The sequence below is a fragment of the Fusarium fujikuroi genome, chromosome FFUJ_chr03 (genome assembly GCF_900079805.1).
Source record: "Fusarium fujikuroi IMI 58289 draft genome, chromosome FFUJ_chr03".
NCBI lineage: Eukaryota > Fungi > Ascomycota > Sordariomycetes > Hypocreales > Nectriaceae > Fusarium > Fusarium fujikuroi.
Window position 1 is genome coordinate 845,526 of NC_036624.1, and position 22,049 is coordinate 867,574.

General features: G+C 48.7%; 10 protein-coding genes and 1 non-coding gene; 8 read left to right on the forward strand and 3 right to left on the reverse strand.

Annotated features, from left to right (window-relative positions):
- Nucleotides 1–824: 824 nt before the first annotated feature.
- Nucleotides 825–2,009, forward strand: FFUJ_02407 (uncharacterized protein; the record flags this gene model as incomplete). The annotated part of the gene is made up of 1 exon (XM_023574133.1): nucleotides 825–2,009. One exon carries the CDS (start codon nucleotides 825–827, stop codon nucleotides 2,007–2,009), a length of 1,185 nt encoding a protein of 394 aa, XP_023427545.1.
- A 504-nt stretch (nucleotides 2,010–2,513) lies between these two features.
- FFUJ_02408 (uncharacterized protein) lies at nucleotides 2,514–3,112 on the forward strand (the record flags this gene model as incomplete). XM_023574134.1 has 3 exons in its annotated part: nucleotides 2,514–2,591; nucleotides 2,649–2,995; nucleotides 3,046–3,112. 3 exons carry the CDS (start codon nucleotides 2,514–2,516, stop codon nucleotides 3,110–3,112), a joined length of 492 nt encoding a protein of 163 aa, XP_023427546.1.
- A 637-nt stretch (nucleotides 3,113–3,749) lies between these two features.
- FFUJ_02409 (uncharacterized protein) lies at nucleotides 3,750–5,322 on the reverse strand (the record flags this gene model as incomplete). XM_023574135.1 has 2 exons in its annotated part: nucleotides 3,750–3,871; nucleotides 3,945–5,322. The coding sequence occupies 2 exons, from the start codon at nucleotides 5,320–5,322 to the stop codon at nucleotides 3,750–3,752; spliced, it is 1,500 nt and encodes a 499-aa protein (XP_023427547.1).
- Nucleotides 5,323–6,351: 1,029 nt separating this feature from the next.
- FFUJ_02410 (uncharacterized protein) lies at nucleotides 6,352–6,874 on the forward strand (the record flags this gene model as incomplete). XM_023574136.1 has 3 exons in its annotated part: nucleotides 6,352–6,472; nucleotides 6,525–6,578; nucleotides 6,633–6,874. 3 exons carry the CDS (start codon nucleotides 6,352–6,354, stop codon nucleotides 6,872–6,874), a joined length of 417 nt encoding a protein of 138 aa, XP_023427548.1.
- A 68-nt stretch (nucleotides 6,875–6,942) lies between these two features.
- FFUJ_02411 (uncharacterized protein) lies at nucleotides 6,943–8,451 on the reverse strand (the record flags this gene model as incomplete). The annotated part of the gene is made up of 1 exon (XM_023574137.1): nucleotides 6,943–8,451. One exon carries the CDS (start codon nucleotides 8,449–8,451, stop codon nucleotides 6,943–6,945), a length of 1,509 nt encoding a protein of 502 aa, XP_023427549.1.
- A 2,320-nt stretch (nucleotides 8,452–10,771) lies between these two features.
- FFUJ_14427 (uncharacterized protein) lies at nucleotides 10,772–11,623 on the forward strand (the record flags this gene model as incomplete). XM_023574138.1 has 2 exons in its annotated part: nucleotides 10,772–11,507; nucleotides 11,562–11,623. 2 exons carry the CDS (start codon nucleotides 10,772–10,774, stop codon nucleotides 11,621–11,623), a joined length of 798 nt encoding a protein of 265 aa, XP_023427550.1.
- A 1,058-nt stretch (nucleotides 11,624–12,681) lies between these two features.
- Nucleotides 12,682–13,795, forward strand: FFUJ_02412 (uncharacterized protein; the record flags this gene model as incomplete). XM_023574139.1 has 2 exons in its annotated part: nucleotides 12,682–13,430; nucleotides 13,543–13,795. The coding sequence occupies 2 exons, from the start codon at nucleotides 12,682–12,684 to the stop codon at nucleotides 13,793–13,795; spliced, it is 1,002 nt and encodes a 333-aa protein (XP_023427551.1).
- A 1,375-nt stretch (nucleotides 13,796–15,170) lies between these two features.
- Nucleotides 15,171–17,016, forward strand: FFUJ_02413 (related to multidrug resistance proteins; the record flags this gene model as incomplete). XM_023574141.1 has 2 exons in its annotated part: nucleotides 15,171–16,937; nucleotides 16,999–17,016. 2 exons carry the CDS (start codon nucleotides 15,171–15,173, stop codon nucleotides 17,014–17,016), a joined length of 1,785 nt encoding a protein of 594 aa, XP_023428770.1.
- A 168-nt stretch (nucleotides 17,017–17,184) lies between these two features.
- Nucleotides 17,185–18,735, reverse strand: FFUJ_02414 (uncharacterized protein; the record flags this gene model as incomplete). The annotated part of the gene is made up of 1 exon (XM_023574142.1): nucleotides 17,185–18,735. The coding sequence occupies one exon, from the start codon at nucleotides 18,733–18,735 to the stop codon at nucleotides 17,185–17,187; it is 1,551 nt and encodes a 516-aa protein (XP_023427552.1).
- Nucleotides 18,736–19,971: 1,236 nt separating this feature from the next.
- On the forward strand, nucleotides 19,972–20,913 carry FFUJ_02415 (uncharacterized protein; the record flags this gene model as incomplete). The annotated part of the gene is made up of 1 exon (XM_023574143.1): nucleotides 19,972–20,913. The coding sequence occupies one exon, from the start codon at nucleotides 19,972–19,974 to the stop codon at nucleotides 20,911–20,913; it is 942 nt and encodes a 313-aa protein (XP_023427553.1).
- A 349-nt stretch (nucleotides 20,914–21,262) lies between these two features.
- FFUJ_scaffold04.rrna8 lies at nucleotides 21,263–21,378 on the forward strand. Its single transcript, XR_002792839.1, has one exon. It is a non-coding gene; the product is annotated as a ribosomal RNA (ribosomal RNA).
- Nucleotides 21,379–22,049: the final 671 nt, after the last annotated feature.

Below are 22,049 nucleotides of genomic sequence, written 5' to 3' on the forward strand. Positions count from 1 at the left end.
CAGCCGTGATTTGAAGGCCTTGCCATAAGTACCAATATGAGTACTTGAAAGACATCAACTTACAAATTCCTCTTGTAAGTGTATTGGGCTGTACACTATAGAAGCTGAACTTGACTTGAAAGCCAACCTGGAACAAAAGACAACATACTGAGCTGCAGCATGCTCGAATCTGAGCTTTTGTGTTGCCCCTGAGTCAACAATGATCTGGTTAGAAGATACCAGGTCCCTACGTGAGTCTAGGTCTCCAAAGGCGTTGCAGAAGCAAATATGACCAGAATGTTAAGATGCAAGTTGGAGTGGTCGATTGAGAAGGGGGAGAACTAGGTTTCTTATACTTGTTCCTGGCTTACATAAACTGATGCCTGGAATTCAGACGTAGCAAAGAAATGATCATTGGTGTTTCGACAGTTGGAGGTGTTCCCTTGCAATTGTTGCCAAACCCAACAATTTATGCAGTTGTGCTCGTTCTTGCTAGCAATCAAGCAAAGTCAACTGTGCGCCACGTGCAAACTGATTGATTTTTTACTTGAACTGGTCCAACACATGTTTTTGCAAGGAAACTCTGCTGATATATTTACAAATACAAAGCAAAACAAGTGGTGTTTGTCCTTTACATGCTCATTCATGAAGCGGGTCTGTGCATGCAAGTAAACACAATGACGTTAGCGGGGTAAAGTACCTCGGCCTGCGACACCAATATCAACATCACGACATTCTTGCTTGGGCCTTTCAAACCTCGGATCGGTCACTTGTTTTCACCAAATTTTGGCGTTGCACGAATAGAATCACTCAGCCAACTACAACTGTCTGAAGTTAAATATACCATGGCCCCATCACTTCTTCTCCTACCGTCTCCTCCCTGCCCTCCATCCGCATCAACACTCTCAGCTGCCTATCGCTCACCATTAACAGCCGTCCTCACCAAACTCAAACAGTCACCAACTCCCCAAACTCTCATAGTTGGCCTCGCACTTCCTCTCCTCAGCGGCTCATCTCCCAACTCAAAGAGGATCGCCTGGACAAATGCCCAGTACCTCCTTGCTGGCCTTTACACTCTTACATCCGTCATCTGCGCCAAGGAGAATATTCCCGTTGACGTCGGTGCTGGAAATGGGAGTGTGGATGTGCGCATTGTTCTGATCGACCATGAGAAGGGAAGACGCTACGAACAAGATTTTGATGGAGGGTTCGAGGCGAATTGTACGGCTGTGTTGGACTTGGCTGCGTTTGCGACAAAGGTTCGACCATGGGAAGCGGTTTACCATCCCAGTTGTGAAGAGGGTTATGAGTTGCTCTCCTCGTTTCTCAAACTCGCAGAGAAGAAGCAAACCTTTACTCAGAGCCAACTTGTGGCTATCGAAGGTGGAATCAGTTTGACGGCGGAATCGAGTTTGTCGCCGAAAGAGCAACAAAAGGGCTTCAACACGGTTTGTCTAGGCGGCACGTTTGATCATCTTCACCCAGGTCACAAATTATTGCTTCACGCAAGCGTCCTCCTTCTCAACATCCCGCCAAAAGACTCTGACAAGACATGCACTCTCGTTGTGGGTATATCGAGCGACGAGCTTCTCGTCAAGAAGAAGTACGCTGAAGAGCTTCAATCATGGGATGAACGCTCACAGACTGTCCTCTCATTCCTCTCCACGCTTCTCGATTACGACACAGTATCTACATCTCCACCAACAGAACGAACTCCTGACGAAGCAATTGCCACTCTACGCGACGGAAGAGTCAAGGTGCGATGCATTATACTTCGCGATCCATTTGGTCCACCAATTCACGAGGAAGATGCAGACGCAATTGTTGTTTCTGCAGAGACACGTAGTGGAGGCAAAGCAATCAACGATCGTAGGGTTGAGAAGGGATGGAAGCCACTCGAAGTGTTTGAGATTGATGTTCTGGATGCTGACGAGGTTGGTGATGGCGAAGTGAGCAAAACGGATGATTTTGCGACGAAGATTAGTAGCACTGCGATTAGACAACAGAGGGCTGAAGCAAAGAGACGGTGATATCAGGACAAACCATCAGGAAGTAATTATGACAACCCGAAACAATACGTTTGCTTGCATTACGTATCAAATTTGATGCCTTTGGGGATACCCTTTTTGGTGGTGAATGAATTGGTGTAAGTGTTTTGCGTCGGAGCCTTCACTGTGGTCTGTAGGGCTAGACAATCGCCACAATGGTATCAGCAAGCAACAACACCGCATGAGTCATATGACTCAAAGCATCAAATAGAAGGCGAGGTTGTTGATAGAAACCACAACATGTTTGGCAGATTGTAGTCATCACGAGATATGTCTACCATGTTCCAGCAGGCACCAGATGCACCGTGTAGACAAACAGTGCTAACAAGCGCAAGCACTATGCGCTGATATCATGCTTCGTTTCTTTTTGTGGCTGCCCCTCCATCATCATTGCCCCACGTTCAAGTTTTTGCCCAACTTTACCTTCAACTTCAAACCCATACACAACCATCAAGCGAATCCTGACGAACAAACACACACTTCACCATGGATCCCCTCGATAACATGGCCGGCGCCCCCGTGCCTAAGAACTTCGACGCCGAGAACGCCCAGAACAACGAAGATGTACGCACCCTACCCCACGATCTGAAACGACCCTCCGAAAACTAACAACCTTCCCAGATCGAGAAGCAATTCGCCGTCAAAGTCGTCCAGCACATGCAGACCTACTGGTCCATCCTCGAGCGCGTCAAGGGCTCATCCCTCCGCCTGACAAAGATCGACGACGAGATCATGGAGCACCTCAAGACTGACTTCCCCGAGTTCGACCCCGCCGCCAAGGTCGATGAGGACGAGATGAAGAGCAAGGCCGGCAAGGAGCGCTGGCGAAAGTTCATGATGGCGTATGAGAAGAAGGTCGACGATTATAACTTTGGTACCATGGTGCGCGATAGACCCGACGTTGAGTATGAGGAGGATACCACGATTTTTGTCCCTCGTATGCAGTTTTACGCTCTTGAGATTGCACGGTAAGTTTCAGATGTGCTGCGATGACGGGATTGAGGCTAATGAGGTGTAGAAACCGTGCTGGTCTTAATGACTGGATCTACGAGCAGGCTCAGGCTCAGAAGAACAAGTCCAAGTAATCAAAGACAAAGAAACAAAAATAAAAAACAACAGCTCTCCGAAGTGAGCCATGCAATGCGTCCACGGCGTCGGGCCTCGTGCCCACATGAACCCTTGCAGGACAGGGACCAGCCTGAGAGGGCTTTCTGGGCGAGGGCGATGCAAGACGCCAATGATCTATGCAAATCATGATCACCCACATACGATCCGAGAATCGAATCCGATGGTTTTTCGTATACTGGAATATTCCTTGATACCCTTAGAAATACATGGCATCAAAGTTTGGCTCCATCTTGATTTTCTCCAAGTGCTCACCTTAGGGTAAGTAACTTGGAATTGAAATGTTGAAAATTTGCATCTGAATGGCCTAGAATATGATTATGAAGTGAATTAAAATCGATTTTTATAAAGTCTTCAATATTTGGCTGTCATTTAATTGCGTTAAAAGTGAGGTAGAGTTGTTGGGATGCTCAGAATATGCAAGACACAGTACTTGCACAATACATTAACCATAAACCCAACACTCCGCTTTCACACCATTATTCCACAATTTAAGCATGGTGTAGACATGTACCACTATATCAAAGCCGGAGATTCTGTTCTAAGCATTAAAGTTGACTCTATGAGGATCATCTTATTTCCATTCTCAAGGCAATATTACACCTTCAGAAACTCATCAATGTCTACTCTCTGAAAGTAGTTTATGTGTCCAAACCCAACCCAGTGCTGCGCAAGCCGATCGTGACTGACGAATATAAGCTGACTCTCAATGTACCGGTCTGTTTTCGTCAGTACAAGCTCATTTTGAGGCCTAGACTAAGTGAGATAAGGGACTTTTGCATGAAATCTTACCTGAGGCGAATCCTGTATTTGCAATATGTCCTTTGCTGTGAACCGCTCTCATTCCTTGGAAGCAAGGATCTACCGGCGGACCGTCTACAACTCCATCAGGCCCAATGTCATCAGCTACAAAGGTAATTTCTCCCCGCGGAACGTTGGGATCACCAGTTAATTTGATAGCCTCCAGTCGTCCCTGAAACGTCCGCCCTTCAGTCCGTCTCGCTTGCCACGCTTCATCAGTCTCGGAATCTCGTCGTACAAGACCGAGTTCTTCATCCGTCGCGCTCGTCTCATCGTCAGGTTGGTGTACAAGCAAGAACTCGCAACCGTGGGTACTGTAATCGCCGACCCAAATTCCCCTCCACGGCTTCAACACAGTCGGCGTGTATAACTTCGGATCGAGGGTGGAGTACGTGATGAGCTCCTCGCCGACGTGAACGTTGGGTATCCCGCCGTCGACTGCGGTACGTGATAATCTTAGCATATTGTATATCCCACCCAAACCAGCTGCCATACCGATTCGGGATAAACCGCCCGCCATTTCCATCCATTGGCGGATACGGAAAAACCGCTCTGATACTTCTTCGCGGCGCCGAGGCCGGGATGACGGTGTTTTCACGAAGATGCCCTCTGCTGTTACTTGCGTGCTGCTACCCGAGACGTGGTGGTCTGAAGGGATATGAGGCGGTGGCCAGATATTGCCGTATGGGAAAGTCGAGTTGAGGTTTTGCTGGGCTTCTTCTTGATCGAGCTCGCATGTTAACATGAAATTGCTAAACAGAGCATCGATTCTGTCATCAAGAGTCACGGGCATCTCATCAGCGAAGCGATTGGCACCAGGTCGACTCAGAAAATCCTCCGGCGCCCGTTCTCCCACGCGAAACTGCAGCACAGGCTTATCAAGATGAAGTTTGACTTTAGGATCGAATTCATTGATCAAAACGTCGCCTTGTCCGAGGAAACTTTGCTGTATTTGCCGGTCTCTACTCGCGAGCAATTGATAGCCCTCGATGCAACCCCGCCGAGGATCATAGCGAACGATCATGAGTCTTCCGGTGAGATCTCTATCGCAGAACCAGATTTTCTGTCTGGGGAGGAACCAAAGACGATAGTGAGCGACGTAAAGCTCATGATAGCTGTCGCAGGGCCGGGGACTTGTGAGAGTGACGCCTGGGACATTTTCTTGAACGAGAGGGTACCAGAGGACATCTGAGAGAGCGTGCTTATGCAGATCTCGACATGTAGCGGATATGGCGGAGAGGTCGTAGGGTGAAAGATGAGAAAGAATGTTGTCAATGAGTTCAGGAGGGAGATTTAGAAGAAGAGGAGGCCCTGGGTATGGATCTGATGATGGCTCAGACAGTGGTGATTGGGGTTCACTGGAGGACATGTTGTGGCGGCTTCTGAGAAGTCAAGTTAAAGATGGCTGTTCCTATCTCATGAGTTTAATCAGATAAAATGCTGGATATACCTTGTTTTTATCAGATCCGGGTCCAAAGCAGGGGTGGCGAGCTGATGAGTCGAGGGTGGATGGTCTAGAGGGTCTGGACTAGCAGCTTCAGCGGTGATGATGATGGGGGAAGTCGAGTTAATGCAGCTAAGCGGAGTTCAGCCGCAGGCGATGCCGACTCTAGAACGGAACAACTCGATTCTGATCAGGCCATGAGAGAGACAAATACGAGTTAACACTTTCGGTCACAAAGGAGTTGGGAGAGTACGTTTTTGTGTAATGGCTTTTGTTGTATCGGGATATTTCGTTGACGACATTGCCCTGCTATAGATAGATTCATACGGGAAGTGGGGAGTTGATCAATCACTCGCCGACGTACGGAGCATCCATTCACCAACTCAGACAGCAGCAAGCAAGCCACAATAGAATATAAGAAAGAATAGTAAATAAGACAAATGCCATTCCAATATCTAAAATCAGTCACACTTGTTCAAAACCCCCCATGTCCATCAACATGCATTATCAATCTCCATCCCCGTTAAGGACTCTTGCGCCACTAGCTCCGGTGGCTGGGCCGCTTGAGGCCTAACGCCTGCACTGTCGCTGTCCTCACTCTCCCCCCAGGTTCGAAACACCAAATCTACCCCCAAATCATCAGGTCACGCGCTTCTCTCTCATCGCTCAATAGTGCATCATTCTAAATCTCCTTCATTGGACCTCAGAGTCTCTTGCGTTACTGGCAGACTTGTTCTCTTAGCCAATTATCATTCTAGCGACGTCATCTCCCGTTGGGAATACCTTCGTCTTTCGCCGCCCACGTCACGTCACTTTGCTCTCCTATACATCTTTATCTCTTTGTGATTTATCTTTTGATACTATCGCGCATCTTTTTGAATATTGTGAACATATCCAAGCTCGCCGATGATGAGCTCGCTGTTACCGCTTATCTCGGAAATCCTTCCGATGATAATGCCCGCCTCTGCCAACATCACCCGCGCCAAACAGTTGGAACCAACGCACCCTACTGTCGAGGGCCCTGTTATTGAACGTCCTGCTGTTGTCGGGAAATGCGAAAATATGTGCGTAACTGGTAGGTCAAGTTGTCTTAGATCTATGTCTCAATCTTATCACTCACACGTCAGTTCTCACAACACGACCTCATTCCAAGTCCACAGTTAGACACAACAGTGAACAAGGTAACCTCCTTTAAACCCGTCTACTGTGGATAAACGCTGATGTTGAGTTTGTAGACACTATCATATACGCCGTCTCAGGAAATGGCGTTCTTATCGTGAATGAGGCTGTCAACTCTGAATTGAAACACCATGATCTTGCACCTGGAGACTTTGCCTTTGTCCCCGCCTGGATCGAACATCAGGTCAAGAACGACACAGACCAAGATGTTCAATGGCTCATGATCCAAAGCGGTTCAACTCCCATCCGCGCAGACTTGACAGAATGGGGTGGCGATGTGATACAGACAAAGAATTGAAGCATATGACGACGCAGTTTCATCATTATATCGATCTATTTCACCGGCTATTCCTGAGATACCATCCACTAACTTGCGCATCTCGATCTAACCATCTGAATCACCGACTCTCTACTCACACGGTCATCAAATACCTGCGCATGATCCAGTTTCGGAAACATGACTACTTCAACGCCATTGTGCGATTCAGCTACCATGCCATTACGACCGGAACTAAGATCAACGCCCAGATATTCTGCAACTGCTGTAGTGTCGACTATGAGGTCGCGGCCAGACAGTGTAACAGCAACGTGCCTTGCATGATGACCGTCACTTTGAGTTCCCAAGAGATCTTCTTTCCAAAGGATATTCTCGCGCCAGAAGAAATGCCTGCCCAAACAGAGCGCAACTCCCGGGTCGGTGCTAGCGAAATACCACAGTTGCCATTCATTTGCCCTCCTGGGCTTTCGTCGAGTAAAGTTGTACGCTACATCAGGAAGATGCAGCATGATGGTCACAGGGTCGATGAGGACAACCGAGGGCACACGATGTTGGAAGTTTGGTTCGTGGAGCATGTGGGTTGTCAGAACGGAACCGTAAGAGTGTGATACCAGGGCAAACTTGTGCCAGCAGTGGTGTTCCAGGATGGATGTCATATGAGCCAGGAACTCGGCCTTGTCGAGAATAGCTGGGGTGAGGCGGAATGAGATGGGTAATATCTCAAGGGCGATGACACCAACACTTCCGTTTCCGTCACCAGTCTTGTGAAGACCTGCCAGAAAACGAACATATGTCCATAATCCTATTCCGATACCGTGGAAGAAGACAACAGGAAGCTTGTCTTCAGCTGTATGAGGACGGTGCCAGTAACTCAGTCGCGTGGACGGAGATTTGGGTCCAGGAAACAGCTCTTGGGGCCGTGGCGGGAATACACGAAGTGCAGATGAGCGAGGCCGGCGATGGAAGTCGAATCCGTGCCAGCGAAAGGCAAGATGGGTGGCCTGGTCAAGGAAGAAGACAATAATATACCAAACAAGGCTTCGATACGTTGTCGTGATACCATCAATCGTGAGACGAAGACTCTTGACGTGGCCCCGTCCTTCCTCGAATTTTCGACCGAGTCGTTGTTCAACAAGGCTCAGATAGTGCTCAACTTCCTCCTCGACCGCCTCCTCATCATCCACCAACCCTGAACCATCCCCCCTCTCGAAGAAAGCCCATAATATGAATTCTCTCACATTCCCCCTCCGAATCTCCTTGGGATCCGCATCAAGGAACCACCATCTCAGATAAATCTCCAAAGACGGCACATTTCCGAAACATCGCTCAAAAAGGGCATTTCGGTCTTGGCGCGATAGTGCTGGTGGGTGGGCTGCATCCCGCTTGAGCCGCTGTAGGTATGGCCTATACATAAATAGATAGAACACGACTTCTGCCAACAACGCTGCTAGCAGGACACACGCAAATGGAAAAACGACGGACACAGGTTGGATAAGAGGGAGGAATAGGATGAGAAAGATGTAAATTAGAGGCGTGTAGCGAAAGAAGGCGATGGATAAACGGATAAAGACCCATTCACCGAATGATGTGCCGATCATGGTGATATGACACTGGCCGGTTCAAACCGGGCTATATGTTTTGAAACAAGAAGTTGGGGGTTCTCATGGGAGTAGATTGGAGTTTGGAAAAGAGGAAAAAGATCGGTGACGTGTCTGTTGAACACATTCTTCTGTTGGGGACGATTGTGGGAGGATGAGCACCGGCTGGAGCAGTACAAGGGTCGCAAATACGGAAGGATTGTGGCTTGAACTGTGGCTCGTGTGAGCGTCAATGAGCTGAAGACTCAAGACTCGCTCAAGTGGGGCCGGGCAAGTACCATGCGGCGGTCCACTCCACTGACGGTGGGGCGGATCGTCAGTGGAGGCTTCGGCGGGCCGTACCAACCAAGACTTGACCCCACGATCTACAACGACTTCATATCAACATCAGAACAAAGGGCATTTCGTATACCAAACAGCAAACTCGTTTATCAAGTCAATGCTCCTTTCTAATTATATCCAGACATTCTATATCAAGGCTGTTCTGTTGTGCACCCGATTAATAATTCCAAATAACGTGAGTATCACTTGTAACGTCGCACGTCAACATCTCAAGATAACAGGCTGGGGACTGTGTTTTTCGGATCTATGCAAGGGCCGTGGATCTTTGTGCTACATGTGCAGCCTATGTGGAGTCTATCGCAGCGATGAGATGGGTGATTACTGATACCGCCGGGTGTCAGGGAGAGTCGCATACAAGCAGTCGATTTCTGGCCCTAGGAGCACATGCGGTCGTATCTGCTTCTGTCAAGCCCTCAATGCTGGCATGCTGTGTCCAGATAACAAGTCTCAAGAAGGAAACACAGGAAACATTCCAAATATGCAGGCAGGCAAAAACAAGGGACATCATCCAATTGTATCCCTTAGAGTTGTCCCCCAACTTTCTGAGCCCGAGTGACTGTTACTCGAATGTGAAGATTGTAGGATGGCATCCATGCTCTCACGACAGGTATCCGGGTTACACGCTAAGCTTAAGGAGTATCCACTTGCTTCGGATTTCACAGAGCGTGGGTACCGGTTCTCTACCTCCTCGTCCCACTCTCATGCCGCCGGTTGTAAGTACCCAGCAAGTACTGAGACAGGGGGGAGCTGTCAGGCACCCAATTGATCCAACCACACTTTCACAACCGGACTATGCGAACCATCAAATCCGCAGCCTCGCTCCCTCCGCTCTTTTCCACTTCTGAGAACTAGACCAGTTGGTATCACGCAAGTTCGGGGACTCAGTTACGCGTTCTCCCGAAAATACAGGATCTCGAATCTGGCTGTATACACATGCAATCCGAGTTGCATGAAATACCACACGCAACGTTGCGAGGCTTACGAAGTCAGGAGGGAATGCATCTCTTCATTTCCTTATAGATAATTGCTGCCGTAGCATAGTCAGCCTTGCCGATGATGCACAACCCACGTATGCAGGTAGCTTGCTCAAGTGATCCCATGTTGAAGCATCATAGATAAGTATCCTTCGCCAATATCATCGAGCATCTGCACACACCCCGAAACATGCGGATGATTGCAGAAGCAAATCGCCGTTGCACATGCAACCGCACCCATGCTAAGGGCATATACCATAAATGCATTGGTACTCACAGCGACTGGGATTCACCCAAGTCTATACGACCAGCGTTGTGATAGATACGGGGTTGACAATCCGAAATGGTTTACCAGACTTGCTTATTAGGTATACAAATGAAAGAAGGGGAAAGAGGAAACATAAACAACTTCAAGTATAGTAGAGCATCATAATCCCATCGGGTGACCTGAATGACTCTGTAAAGAGTCGAGTCACGCACAAAGCTTCTAGTAGTCAGTTGTCAATGGCCCAGCCTTATTATCTTCCGGTCTTTAACACGACACAATGGATGATCGTGCATCCAGAAGGAGCCAATCCGTTGTCGTAGTCGACTTATATGAGGTGCGAGGAGTAGAAAGACGATAATAGTTCATGTGCTTAAGCGTGGGGGGTAGGATAGGCTAGGAGTGAGGTTGTGAGAGGTTGTGAATAATGCAATGTGATTGGATGATGCGGGGGGGAGTAGGAGTGCCGTTCCCTGGGCCTCCCATATATAGTTCTCCTCCCCCCTCGAATATTTTCTCTCATTCTCCCCCTTTCGTATCACTTCACTCTTCCCATCAAAAACCCATCAAAAAAAACTTCCCAATTGTCTTTCCATCTCACTGCATCACTTGATAGCGTCCAAAGACCCCTTAAGTCCAAGTAGGACAACCTTGCATCCACACCTGTCCTACATTGCTGCTCCTCTCACTTGATCTCCATATATCCCATCACACTTGTGAACGTCCCCTTCCACCTGCCATGGCAATCAACCCTTTCCTCAATAAAGATGGGATGACTTCTCATCGTTCCTCCCACATGCCTCCCTTGTCGTCCTCGGCCCCAGAGTTTACACGAAGCAGTGTCCTGCTGTCGTCCCAGAGCCGGTTCACTGAAAAGAAACTCCATTCAAAGAAGCGCAGGTCCCAAGAAGATCCCGCTGCTGGTAGTGCCGCCTCCAGATCTCGCCGCTTGGCTGACATCCCTCGCCGTGTTGAGCGGATCAAAGAAGCGGATGCTTGGCTGCGGAATGAAATTCCCAGAACACCTGGCCCATTCAAGCTGCCAGACTCAGATCAATGCTCAACCAGGGCCCAGGTGTCCTCACTTGGCCTGGAGCCAGAATATGAGCTCTATCAAACGGCTCCGCTCGAGCCATATGGTGTCTCACTTGAGGCGGCCATTGATAACTGGCGAGGTAGCCGACAACCGTCCCATCTCGCTCCTGACGGAGGCTTTGCTTACGCGGGGTCCTGGTGCTACACAGCACCCGTGGAACCCAGCCACATGGAGCTAGAGTGGCACAACTCTGAGCGAGTCGTCCTCACAGACGACTGGCGCCCCGAGACACCCAGGGATACTCGACTCTCCACGCCAGACCTGCCTCCACTGTCGACAGACTTTGAGTTTTGTCCATGCCATCGCTCAAGCGAGCATGAACAAGATAGGATAAACCAAGAATTCTACTTGGCAACAAGATCCAAGATGGACGTGCAGAGTATGTTCATACTTACATGGCCAAGAGGCCTCCTTCTCTTGCTGATGAATGCAGTGATAAATGCGCTGGCGCACATCGCGCAGGACCAAACAGCATCTGAAATGGAGCTCCGATAAGTCTCGCGAGAAATGAAGCATGCGTGACAGTAGAGTGAAGTAGGATTGGCAACATCTGTATAGGTTTGAGATCTAGCGTTTATGCTGGCATGGTGAATTGAGCGACGTTTTTGAGAGCGGCGAAGCTATTAATAATCTGTCAGGTGTATATAGAGTATGTTGGTATATTGTGCTTAGAAAATGATCATATGCAGGCAATTTCCGTTGAATGTTGCTTTTGAGGATGAATGTCGTTCAATTTGCTGCTTTTTTAGAGGAATAAGTGAAATATTATTGCGCATGTCAAAATAAAGACAGCTAGACAAGAAATGATGCGAAAATGGGCGAGGCTGTTGGAAATGATAGAAAAGCAAGATATCGGAATGCGTTGATGATAAGTTTGACTTTACGTCTGGTGTTGAGGAGACTCGATGGACACAAAATTGGGGAAGGCCTGTCGGGGTTGAGTGAGAAGTGAGACTGGGAGGGTGAGAAAACAGGCAGAAGTGCCAGATTTGCCTGAGGCAGAAACTAAGGCATCAAATTCTCCCAACCAAAACTGGCAACACCTCAGACGATAAAAAGCCGATAATTCGACCCTTACATGCTGTGTACAGCGACGAGTGCCAGCTGACTTGATCTTGTGGCGACTGTCAATGACACAGCATAGAATTGAGCCTCATTTCCATGTCATTTTGCTGTGATGATTCCGTAGAAAACGATGCCATACGATGGCGGAGCTGCTTTTAGGCTGGCGTGGTTGACCCAATGAATGGAGTGTCAAAACGCAGTATGAGAGGTGAAAAAACCCTCACGTCATACTTGTAAGGCCATTATCAACGCCACTATCGAAGTGGACAATAAAACTAGACTCGTGCATTGTTATTCCATTTTCATCGTTCAGCAGTTGGGCCTTTCATGTTACATACAGCATTAACATCGACTGGCTTGCTTGCTTGATCTCAGTCTCACCAACGGAATTGGTTACGTCATTCATAATCGCCTTCATTCTTGATACAACGATTACTTTTGATCACTTTACAAGCGATATATAAGATACACGATAGACAAAACCAAAAATGGCGGAAAATTACGTCCTTCGAATCACAGCTGGCCCTGATTACGACCAATCTCAGCAGGTCGAGGTCCCAGTCAACACCGCCAAGCCCATCACCATCAAGAGCGATCGCGCTGATATTGAGCTCAATGTTCGCGTCAACGACTACAAAGGCCTTCCTCGCAACTCACCAACGACTTCACCATACTTCTCAACCGAGCCTCACGCTTACAACAAGGATCAATACAGCATCTCATTCCGCTTCACGCCAAAGAAGCCCTCCAACGATGAGAGCGATGGAATCAAGGCCACGGATCTTCAGTTTGGCAATGACTTTGATCATCCCATTCGAGATCGTCTACCGCCTGGTTTCAACACGGCTATGAGTATAGTGCGCTGGTGGATTGATCCTGGTCTGGATGGCGATGCCTATGCTGATAAGCCCTTTTTGTATGGTCCTGCATTGAGTTCTTTCAACACTATCCATGTGGGCAAAGGCGAGTTTGATAAAGAGAAGGGTGGTCTTTGGTTTGAAGAGGGTGGCGATGAAGATGGTCTCGAAGCTCGTGAGGAAGTCGGCGCTCCTCTTACCAGCAAGGCGAGAATGAAATGGGCTCTCAGAGCTGACGCCAAAGAGAAGTGGGTGTTTGAGTATGACCAGACATACGGCTTCGACTTCTTCAATCCGTATCTCAACTTTTCAGACCTCGCGTTGAACCTACCTGGCTTCCAGCTCCCCATCATGAAGTACTGGGACGGTCAAGGTCTCAGGTAAGCCAACATCCTACATTTCCGCGGCACCGGGACATTTTGTCACACTCATTCCATGCCTTTCCGTTTACACTTGTTACAGGCCCGGCCCGAAACGCTCACATCAACTCAGATATGTCTTGCGCAACAAGGAAACCGGGGAGCCGTACCTTGTGATTCTGTTCTCGCTGTATCACAAGGATTATGTAAATGAGGATGGGTCATTGAAGGACGGGGCACAGGATTCTTTCAAAGGACCTGAGAAGGTTACTGAAGGTGATGAGGAGTTTGATGGGGACGGGGCGCTGAAGGAGGCGACGGAACAATTGGGACCGAAGATTGATGAGAAGGGGAGCGAGCAGACGAGTGTTGACGATCTTGACTAGGGGATAATTAGAGATAAGGCTGACCAGGGTGTAATAGAATTCTAGATCTCGGGATGATAACCTAAAGAGGGAGAAGAGAAACAAGCTTCTTCGATCTCGTGTTTCGGGTAATGGATTGTATCCTCACTTATTTTCGGATCCGTCTCTCATTCGTCCCCTAAGATCCCATTTGTGGCTTCACATCGTTCGAATCATCTAAGCAATCTAAACATGAGACTAATGAGTAATGGGTGTGATAGCGGAGTATACAGTCACATGAGCATGCACGTGCTCGTTCATCCTATCTCCTCTTGGGGTTGAAGTCTGAGGTGCAGCACTCGTCACAAAAGATACTACGGTATCAGTTACAGATCCTCGGTACCGTCCACGCATAAATGGCAGCGCAGGATCTTTTTCCCGTCCACTCAACGTACACGTATGCCCAGATTTCACAAATTGTGTGCGTGCGGGGTGGGAATCTCAGATCTGCAAACGAGATATCCGGTAATAGCAGGAGTTTAAAACCCATCTCTGTTTTATTACCGAACGAACCCCCTCAAAAGGTCGAGACTGTTTGTTCCTCGGGTACACGGTCCAATTGGATATCCTCTCGGCTGTTATCATCCGAGCGTGGCTTTCCTAAAGAAGTGGCTGCCGAAGCGGCATCTCGAAATCGAGCAGGTTGTTTCGTGACGGGGGGAACTTGGCGCGCGAAAGAGGCTTGGTCTAGGGGTTTAGCGTTTGGCCTTGTTCACGTCCGTCTTGTTCCCGATGCCTTGGTGCCGGGTTATGATGGATGACTACGGCATTGTCCCCGGATGGGCTATTTGCGAAAGGTCGTATACGTAGGAGCGGAGAGAGAGAGGAAACTTGATCTTCCCAACATCCTCTCTTCGTTTCAACTGACGCTGTAACAACGGTGAAAGTTTTGTGTCTCTTCAGTTAGTGGCTATGTCCTACACACAGTTACTGATCGACGCAAGATATCACTGGCCTCCCGCTGACGTCCCTGTCTCTAACCTGACCGTGCCGCACAAACATCTCCTCCATGACCCATCGGAGAGAATGTATTCCCCGTTAGCGTTTCCCAGTGTCCGAGTCACACCTCAAACGTGGGCCTAGCAGGCGGATACAGCGCCAAGACACCATTATTCCCGTTGATATCCCGCCTTTTGACCCTCACCCAGCCCTTGATAATCCCGGGTTTACGCTCCGGATACAACACGGTCGTTGTTCCTGTCCTGTTCTTATTGTAAACATAATCCGCCCTTTTCTCCCATTCATTCTGCTCTTCTCCCTCTCACCGCTGTGTCTGTTGAAAGATTTGGATGTCGTTTGACTATCGCTGCTGTATAATTTGCCGATTTCTGGATATTGAACATCACCAACTATCGATATGATCGAGCCTGATACGGTCCAGACTGCGGGTGCTTCCGTTCAGGACCAGGGCGATCTCGAGATTGGGCCCAGCACCCTCCCGTCTTCATCAGCACAGCCAAATCTTGGTAGTGAAGACCCTATATCCTATCTATATCTAACACTCGACACTCCCCTACCATCACCACCCTTATCAGACTCAAATCCTACACAAAATCTCCCACCATGCCCAGATCTTCGACCTTACGCTTCTCCCTTCACTTTGCCGCGAGCACGCAAAAACATCTTCCTCGCTCTCTCGTGCATCGCGACAATGCTGACTGCATATACTGCTGGAACCTACTCCCCACCCTCGAGAGCAATGGCTAGAGATATCGGTGCAAGTCACACAGCTACACTCGTTGGAATCACGACTTTCTGCGCGGGTTTCGCTATTGCACCAATGGCACTCGCCCCCATTTCTGAGATCTGGGGTAGACGTCCTGTTTTTGTACTCGCTGGTTTTGTGTTCGTCATCTCTCAAGCTGTCTGTTCTGTCATGCCCGACTTGGCTGGTATGTTGATCGCACGCTTTTTCGTTGGTGTCGGCGGTTCCGTCTTTAGTTCCGTCGTGGGCGGTGTTATTGCTGATCTTTGGGAGAAGGAGGAGAGGAATACCCCGATGGCTCTCTTCAGTGGCTTTGTGCTTTTCGGAACAGGTCTTGGACCTCTAGTGTCTGCTGCTTTCGTCAACGATCTTGAGGATGATACAATGGCTTGGAAGTGGTCTTTCTGGCATCAAGTTATTCTTGATGGACTGTTGCTGGTCGCCATTTTGATCTTATTCAAAGAGACGCGAGGCTCGGTCCTGCTTTCACGCAAAGCTAAGAAGTTGAATCAGTGGTATCAACAGCTTGAGGATGCGGGTGTCTATGGAGTTTGGGTGACTAACCCTCGAGAAGATACCTGCAGCTCGTCATCTTCAAGCGTCAAGGCCATGCCAGGACACGAAGCGATGCTAGAGTACAACAGACAAACACAACTACGAAGAATACGATGGCTCGTCGCGGCAGACGAACAAAGACCCCCTCTTCGTCAAATGATGGCTACCTCTATCATGCGACCCTTCTACCTCTTGTTCACAGAACCAGTTGTCTTTTCCTTTTCTCTCTGGGCTGCCTTCTCTTGGGCCGTCCTCTATCTCTCCTTCTCCATCGTGCCGTATCTCTACTCCGACAACTACAACATGTCGATGCGCATCTATGTTGCGATGATGGCATCTGCTATCATCGCAACTGTGGTCGGCATTCTTCAAGAGAACCTGATGAAGCATCCTCTCTGGAGCGGACACGTTGACGAGAAGGAGGTTTCCCGCTTCTGGCGATTCATGAGGAAGCATTTCCCTGCTGATTCTCCTGAGGCACGACTCTACTTTTCCTGTCTCACTGCCCTCTTACTCCCCGCTGGCTTGTTCGTCGCGTTCTTGAGCCCCATTAGCACGAGTCACTACACGCAAGCTATTGGTATTGGTTTCGCAAATTGGGGCATTTACTCTGTCTACCTTGCTACGTTCAACTACCTTGCTGATACATATCACATGTACGCCTCTTCAGCCCTTGCCGCACAGAGTTTCTGTCGCAATGTGCTTGGTGGCATCTTCCCTGTGTTGACCGGCATTATGTTTGATAATCTCGGTTTGAGAAACGCAGGTTGTGTGTTGGGTGGTATTGCTTCAGTTCTAACACTTATTCCATGGGTTCTGGTGTTCTTCGGGAGCAGAATTCGGGCCAGAAGCAAGTTTGCAATCGTAAGTCTACACATCGTTCTTGTATACTTTGGATTGAGGGTTTGTTGCTAACTCCTAACAGTCTCTACAAAAGCAGTGAGGATGCTTATCCATGGAAAGGCGAAGTCTAGTCAGAATTCTTTTGTTTCTCTAGATGGCACAAAGAGTTGTGCTTGTATGACCTGATGAATCTAAACGGCCTATCATAGCCATCGTTGAATATATGGTACACATCATTTGTTTCTCCATTTTCCAGCCACATGCCACGTCAATACGTCGTCGCAGCGTCTCTGCTCAAGACTCTCTTCTTCTTCTTGAGCTTCCCCTTGCCGTAATTGCTCTTGAACCACGCAATAGTCCTCTTGTCCAACGTATCGCCCTTTGAGCCCTCCTTTCGTAGATCCTCACTAGTCCGCTCCGATAAGCTAGTCGCACTTCTCTCACGAGTGCTCCTTAGCTTCTGCAGATCGCCCACAATAGCAGGGAGGATCAAATCTCCGCTTGCGTCTATGTGAGGAGGCGGGAGCTGTACGCAGCCTTCCCAGATGCGCAACGAACTGGGGATGTCGTTGGTAGCGGAGACTTCGTGGTCGTCGAGCGCAAGATTTCCATCGCCCGTATCGATGTAGGACTTCTGACCGGCTAACTTGGGCCATATCGTCGATGGCGCAACACGGTATGCGTATCTCTTTGTGATCTTGCTGTTATTCGAGAACAACGTCCCCATGAATGGCGCTGTGTACTTCTCGCTGAAACCGCACATGCGGACCGAACCGATGCGGCCCTTAAGATGCAGGATATTGTTGCAGAAATGGAGGTACGAGTCCGGACAATACTCTTCCACAGGTGCTACAGTTGGGTAGGTTGGACTGATTGCATCGGGTAAAGTTGGACTTCGTAGGCCTCCAGCGTCTTCGTCGAAGTTGAATCGTCGGGGTGTTGTCGCTGTTGGACTGCGCGGCTCTGGTGTTTTGGCGCTTCGCGATGCTGATCGTGATGCCGGGCGTGAACCTGGTCGGCTACTGATGGCTCGAGGCGGCGAGACGATGGCCGCTTGGGGCCGTCTTCCGTGGAATCGTCGACAGAGGAGTATTAGGCTTTCCATGGGACACGACTCCTTTCGCTTCATTTGTGCATTGATGAAATCCTGGAGCAGTTTCTCTATCTGCTCAACGTTTGGCGACAGCGCTACAGCGCCAGGATCAGAGCCGCAGCCCAAGTGCGTCATATCGAGTTCGATGACGATGTTATTTGCGTACATGCCGTAGTTGTTAAGCCATGTTGTCGCCAGTGGACTCACCCTCGGTCCAGTGAATGGCGACAAGACGGCGTGTAGTTTCGTGTTCTGCACAAATGTGACGAGAACGTCCGCGCGAAAGTCGAAAGATACTTCAAAGTAGGAAGATATTTGCAGTAATGTCGATGAAGGCGACTCAAAGTCCTCTTTGCGCCAAACATCACGGCTAAGTGCATGTTTGTTCAAACGCAGGGGCTTGTCGCAGGGCGGGAGTAGATAGCGACAGATCCGGTACCGCACAGAATCAGGCAGTCGGAAATACCCAGAACTTGGTTTCTTTCTCGCATGGTTCTCATAGAAGGATTTAAGCACATTTTCGAAGCTCCCTTTTTCAAAAGTGCCGTGATACACAGCATCGAGTGTCCGATCCCAAGCTGGGAGCCCTTGACGATGCGCACTCTGCGACACGCCCAGCCCAGGAAACACAGTAGAAACAGGCGTAGAAGGCTGTGATCGGTTCCTCCAAGAGGACGGATTAGAGACACTTCTTGTGCGCGCTTTCGCACTGCCTTGAAGGGGCATTATGAGGTCAGCCGAGTTGTTGTGGTTATGATGCAGAGGTAAAGACTGGAGACGCACTCATCCTCAGAGTCTCGAGACGCTCAGAAATGTCATTTTTGGTCTTGATTGAGCCGACGCGACGGAGGAGGGAGGTTGCAGATGTGGAGGGCGATATAGAAGGCGATGATGATACTGGAGTCCCCATTGCGGCGGCGCTGACACTAACACTGAGGCTGTCGCTGTCACTGCCCTGGCACTGGCACTGACTTTACCCATTTCTCCATACAGACTGGATCAAGGAATAGGTAATTAAACAATGCAAGGTCCAAGATGTGAGGGATTATTAAACAAGTCGTCGTTTCTTGTGCTAAAGCTTACGCAGAGAAGATAAACTTTGGTCCGTCTGGTGACTTACAAATAAGACATCTAGTATGAGGTAAGTACAGGTTAGGCAATCCCTAACGTCGCCGTACGATTCATGTAGTCTAGGTACTCTACTGCCCATACAGTATTTGACAGCGGAAAGTTACAGTCTTATCTGCCTGAGGCGTCTTGTTGTTTCTTCTCTGGGTATCCATTTGCTGCTAATCTTTATCTGGAAGTTATTTCACTGAGGTACCTATCATATCACTTACTCGAAACGAACTCTCCATCCTACAACGGCACTTACACTTCAGGCAAGGGAGACATTCGATACTTTAACTCCGATGCATGAAAGTCAGAACGACAAATTTCATCATTTGGGCCACTTTTACTTTCCAATATGGCGAATACAAGAATTATGGCCAATGTGTGGTCCATAGAGTCTGCTACTTGTCGTGGAAGACATCTTGGTTCAACCTTGTAAGTGGCTACAACGAAGAGGCTTTTTCCTCAAGATTTTTATCTGAAAAGATTGAAGTGTCGTGAATTCTCAAGAAGTATGAATTGGTCTGATCTCCAGATGAAGGAGGAAGTCTATGAGTGGAGGGCCATGCAGTCAATGCCTTGTCCCCAGCAAAACGCAGTGAGTTCTTCAGAGTAACTCTTTCTAAGCACGAACCTTTCGTGCGCGCAATATCCAATATTCTCACAAGCTTTTGAATGAACCTTTCAACATAAAGGTAAACATCTTTAAGTACGTTACGTCTTCCCTCTCCTTCGACTCCAACTTCTCTCTCCGTTTATCCTCAGGTCTTTCCGTCTCTCATGATTATATGATCTTATTGGACTCCAGGCTCAGCAAACATCAATTTCATCAACTTGATATCCGCGATCATGTTATCCTCAACCCCTATAACGGTCTTGAGCCCCAATGCCGTCATCCCTTCATTATCTACAAGAGTGAGAAGCAGCTTGACTATGCCAACTCAAATATTAGTCGCCCGAAACTCGACTGGAAACACAACGACAAACACAACCACCAAAGCTAAAGACTCCCCGATCTTCAACCCCGACAGCGAAGGCATCATTTCTTTGGCAATTCTTGCAGGCATCTTGGCCTTCTTCGTGGGACTCGTACTCCGAGATCTGCTTGACAGGCGACGCACTGGCGAATTCAAGGAAGACAAAAGGAGCTGTCGAAGGGTTTTCCGAACACTCTTTCACCTGCCTTGTCTGATGTGTAGCAAGGACAACTGGAAACAACTGTGGATCAAGTTCGCGAATCTCTTCCGCTCCAAGGCCAACCAGCGTGTGATGAAGAAGGCTGATCAGGACGGAATCGAACTGGTCCAAAGACTCGAGAATGGGAAAACCGTCGGGACATTTAATTGTGCCTGGTCGCCCAAGCCGGCCTTTAATAGGAAGAGTGGTTCCAAAGGCAAGGCCGTCGACCTTGCCGTTCTCCCTCAGGCAGCCGATTTCAGCGTGGATCATGGCCAAGACGGCCAAGGCTTCGAATCTACTCCTGTACGTGGTGCCAGCCCAGGGTCTATCCGACACGGCTCTTCTGAACATGACAATGCTTTGGGCATCTACAATCCCAGAGATATGTGCGCCGAACAGACAGGGTCCAGCTCGACAAATCACCACCACGGCGCTGGTTCGAGTTCAGCTTCAGCCGGCCGTAGCCATTGGTGGTCGTCGGGTCATGGCCATGGCACTAGCTACAGTCACAGTCATAGCAACTCCCACAGTCATGATCATGGGTCGCATTCTCATGATTTCGGCCACACTGACTCTGGTGGCTTTGATGGATGCGATGATGGCGGCGACTAATACTGGTTTCAAATGTGTTGCTTTTAGATGGTCTGTACTGGTTGAGAACCGCCGTCTGGTTGACTTGCTTTGGGTGGATTAGCCTTGCTGGAAGAACATGCTGGGTATTGATTGATGGTTCTGATGCAAGAATCTCGGTGGCCGACACGGAGTTTTCGATGATCAGAGCAGTCTTGGATGGGTACACTACTGGGAACTCAATACACTGTAGAATGCTAGTAGAAATAGAAGGCAATGTTTATCGGCCGTCTAGCCACCTGGTGAATGTAAGTCAAGAGTTCCATATTGGGTTCCTCCACGATTGAAAGTTCGTCGATATGTATTGTCGCATCACCTCCGTCTATCACATACGACCAAAGCTCGTAGAAAATACGGGATCCCGTCCGCTCTCCCATAGTCAAGCTGCGAAGCGCTGGATTAGTAGTTGGGTCGGTGACGACCAGCGAATCCCCGGTGTTGTATGTTTTTTTGTCAATTCTTCTTCTTTTTGTGGATAAATTGCCTGTGATCACTTATATCTTTGACCGAAGTGTTATGTTTAGGTGTAGAGCCAAGGTAGTGGATGGTTGGTGTTGATGAGGAAGAGAAAGCCCCCTCCTCTACCTATATTAACAACCCAGAAAACACCGGGCGCAAGCAACAAACACAGGACAAAGAGACATAACAGAGATCACGCGGACCAGGCCTCAGGCATAGATCGGATTAGCCCTTTTTTTTTGACAGCTTGGGATTAAGAACTTGATGGTTCGCAGGTTGAAGAACTTAGCCTCCAATCCTATACTGTAGCGACGGATGCTGAAGACATTGAATCTGGTCCGGTAATGAACCGTACCTGGAAGGAAACGAAGATGTTTCTCCTCTTAAGTTGGATTTCTTGCATTTCTTATGCGAAGTAGGTGCAGACTTTCCCCATTGATGATTATCCTTGCCATGATCTATCTACAGAGTGGTTGCTGTAGTTGGAGTATATGGTAGATAAATGCCTTTGACATGAGGTAAACAAGTGCGCGACAAGCCACGCAGCAAGCCAGCAGTCTCAACACTCAAGAGGAGTATCATATCTCTTTCCATATTTGTTGAGGGACAGCAAGTTGTTTTGGCCAACGAAAGGCCAAGGACAAGTTTCCGGCGATTGG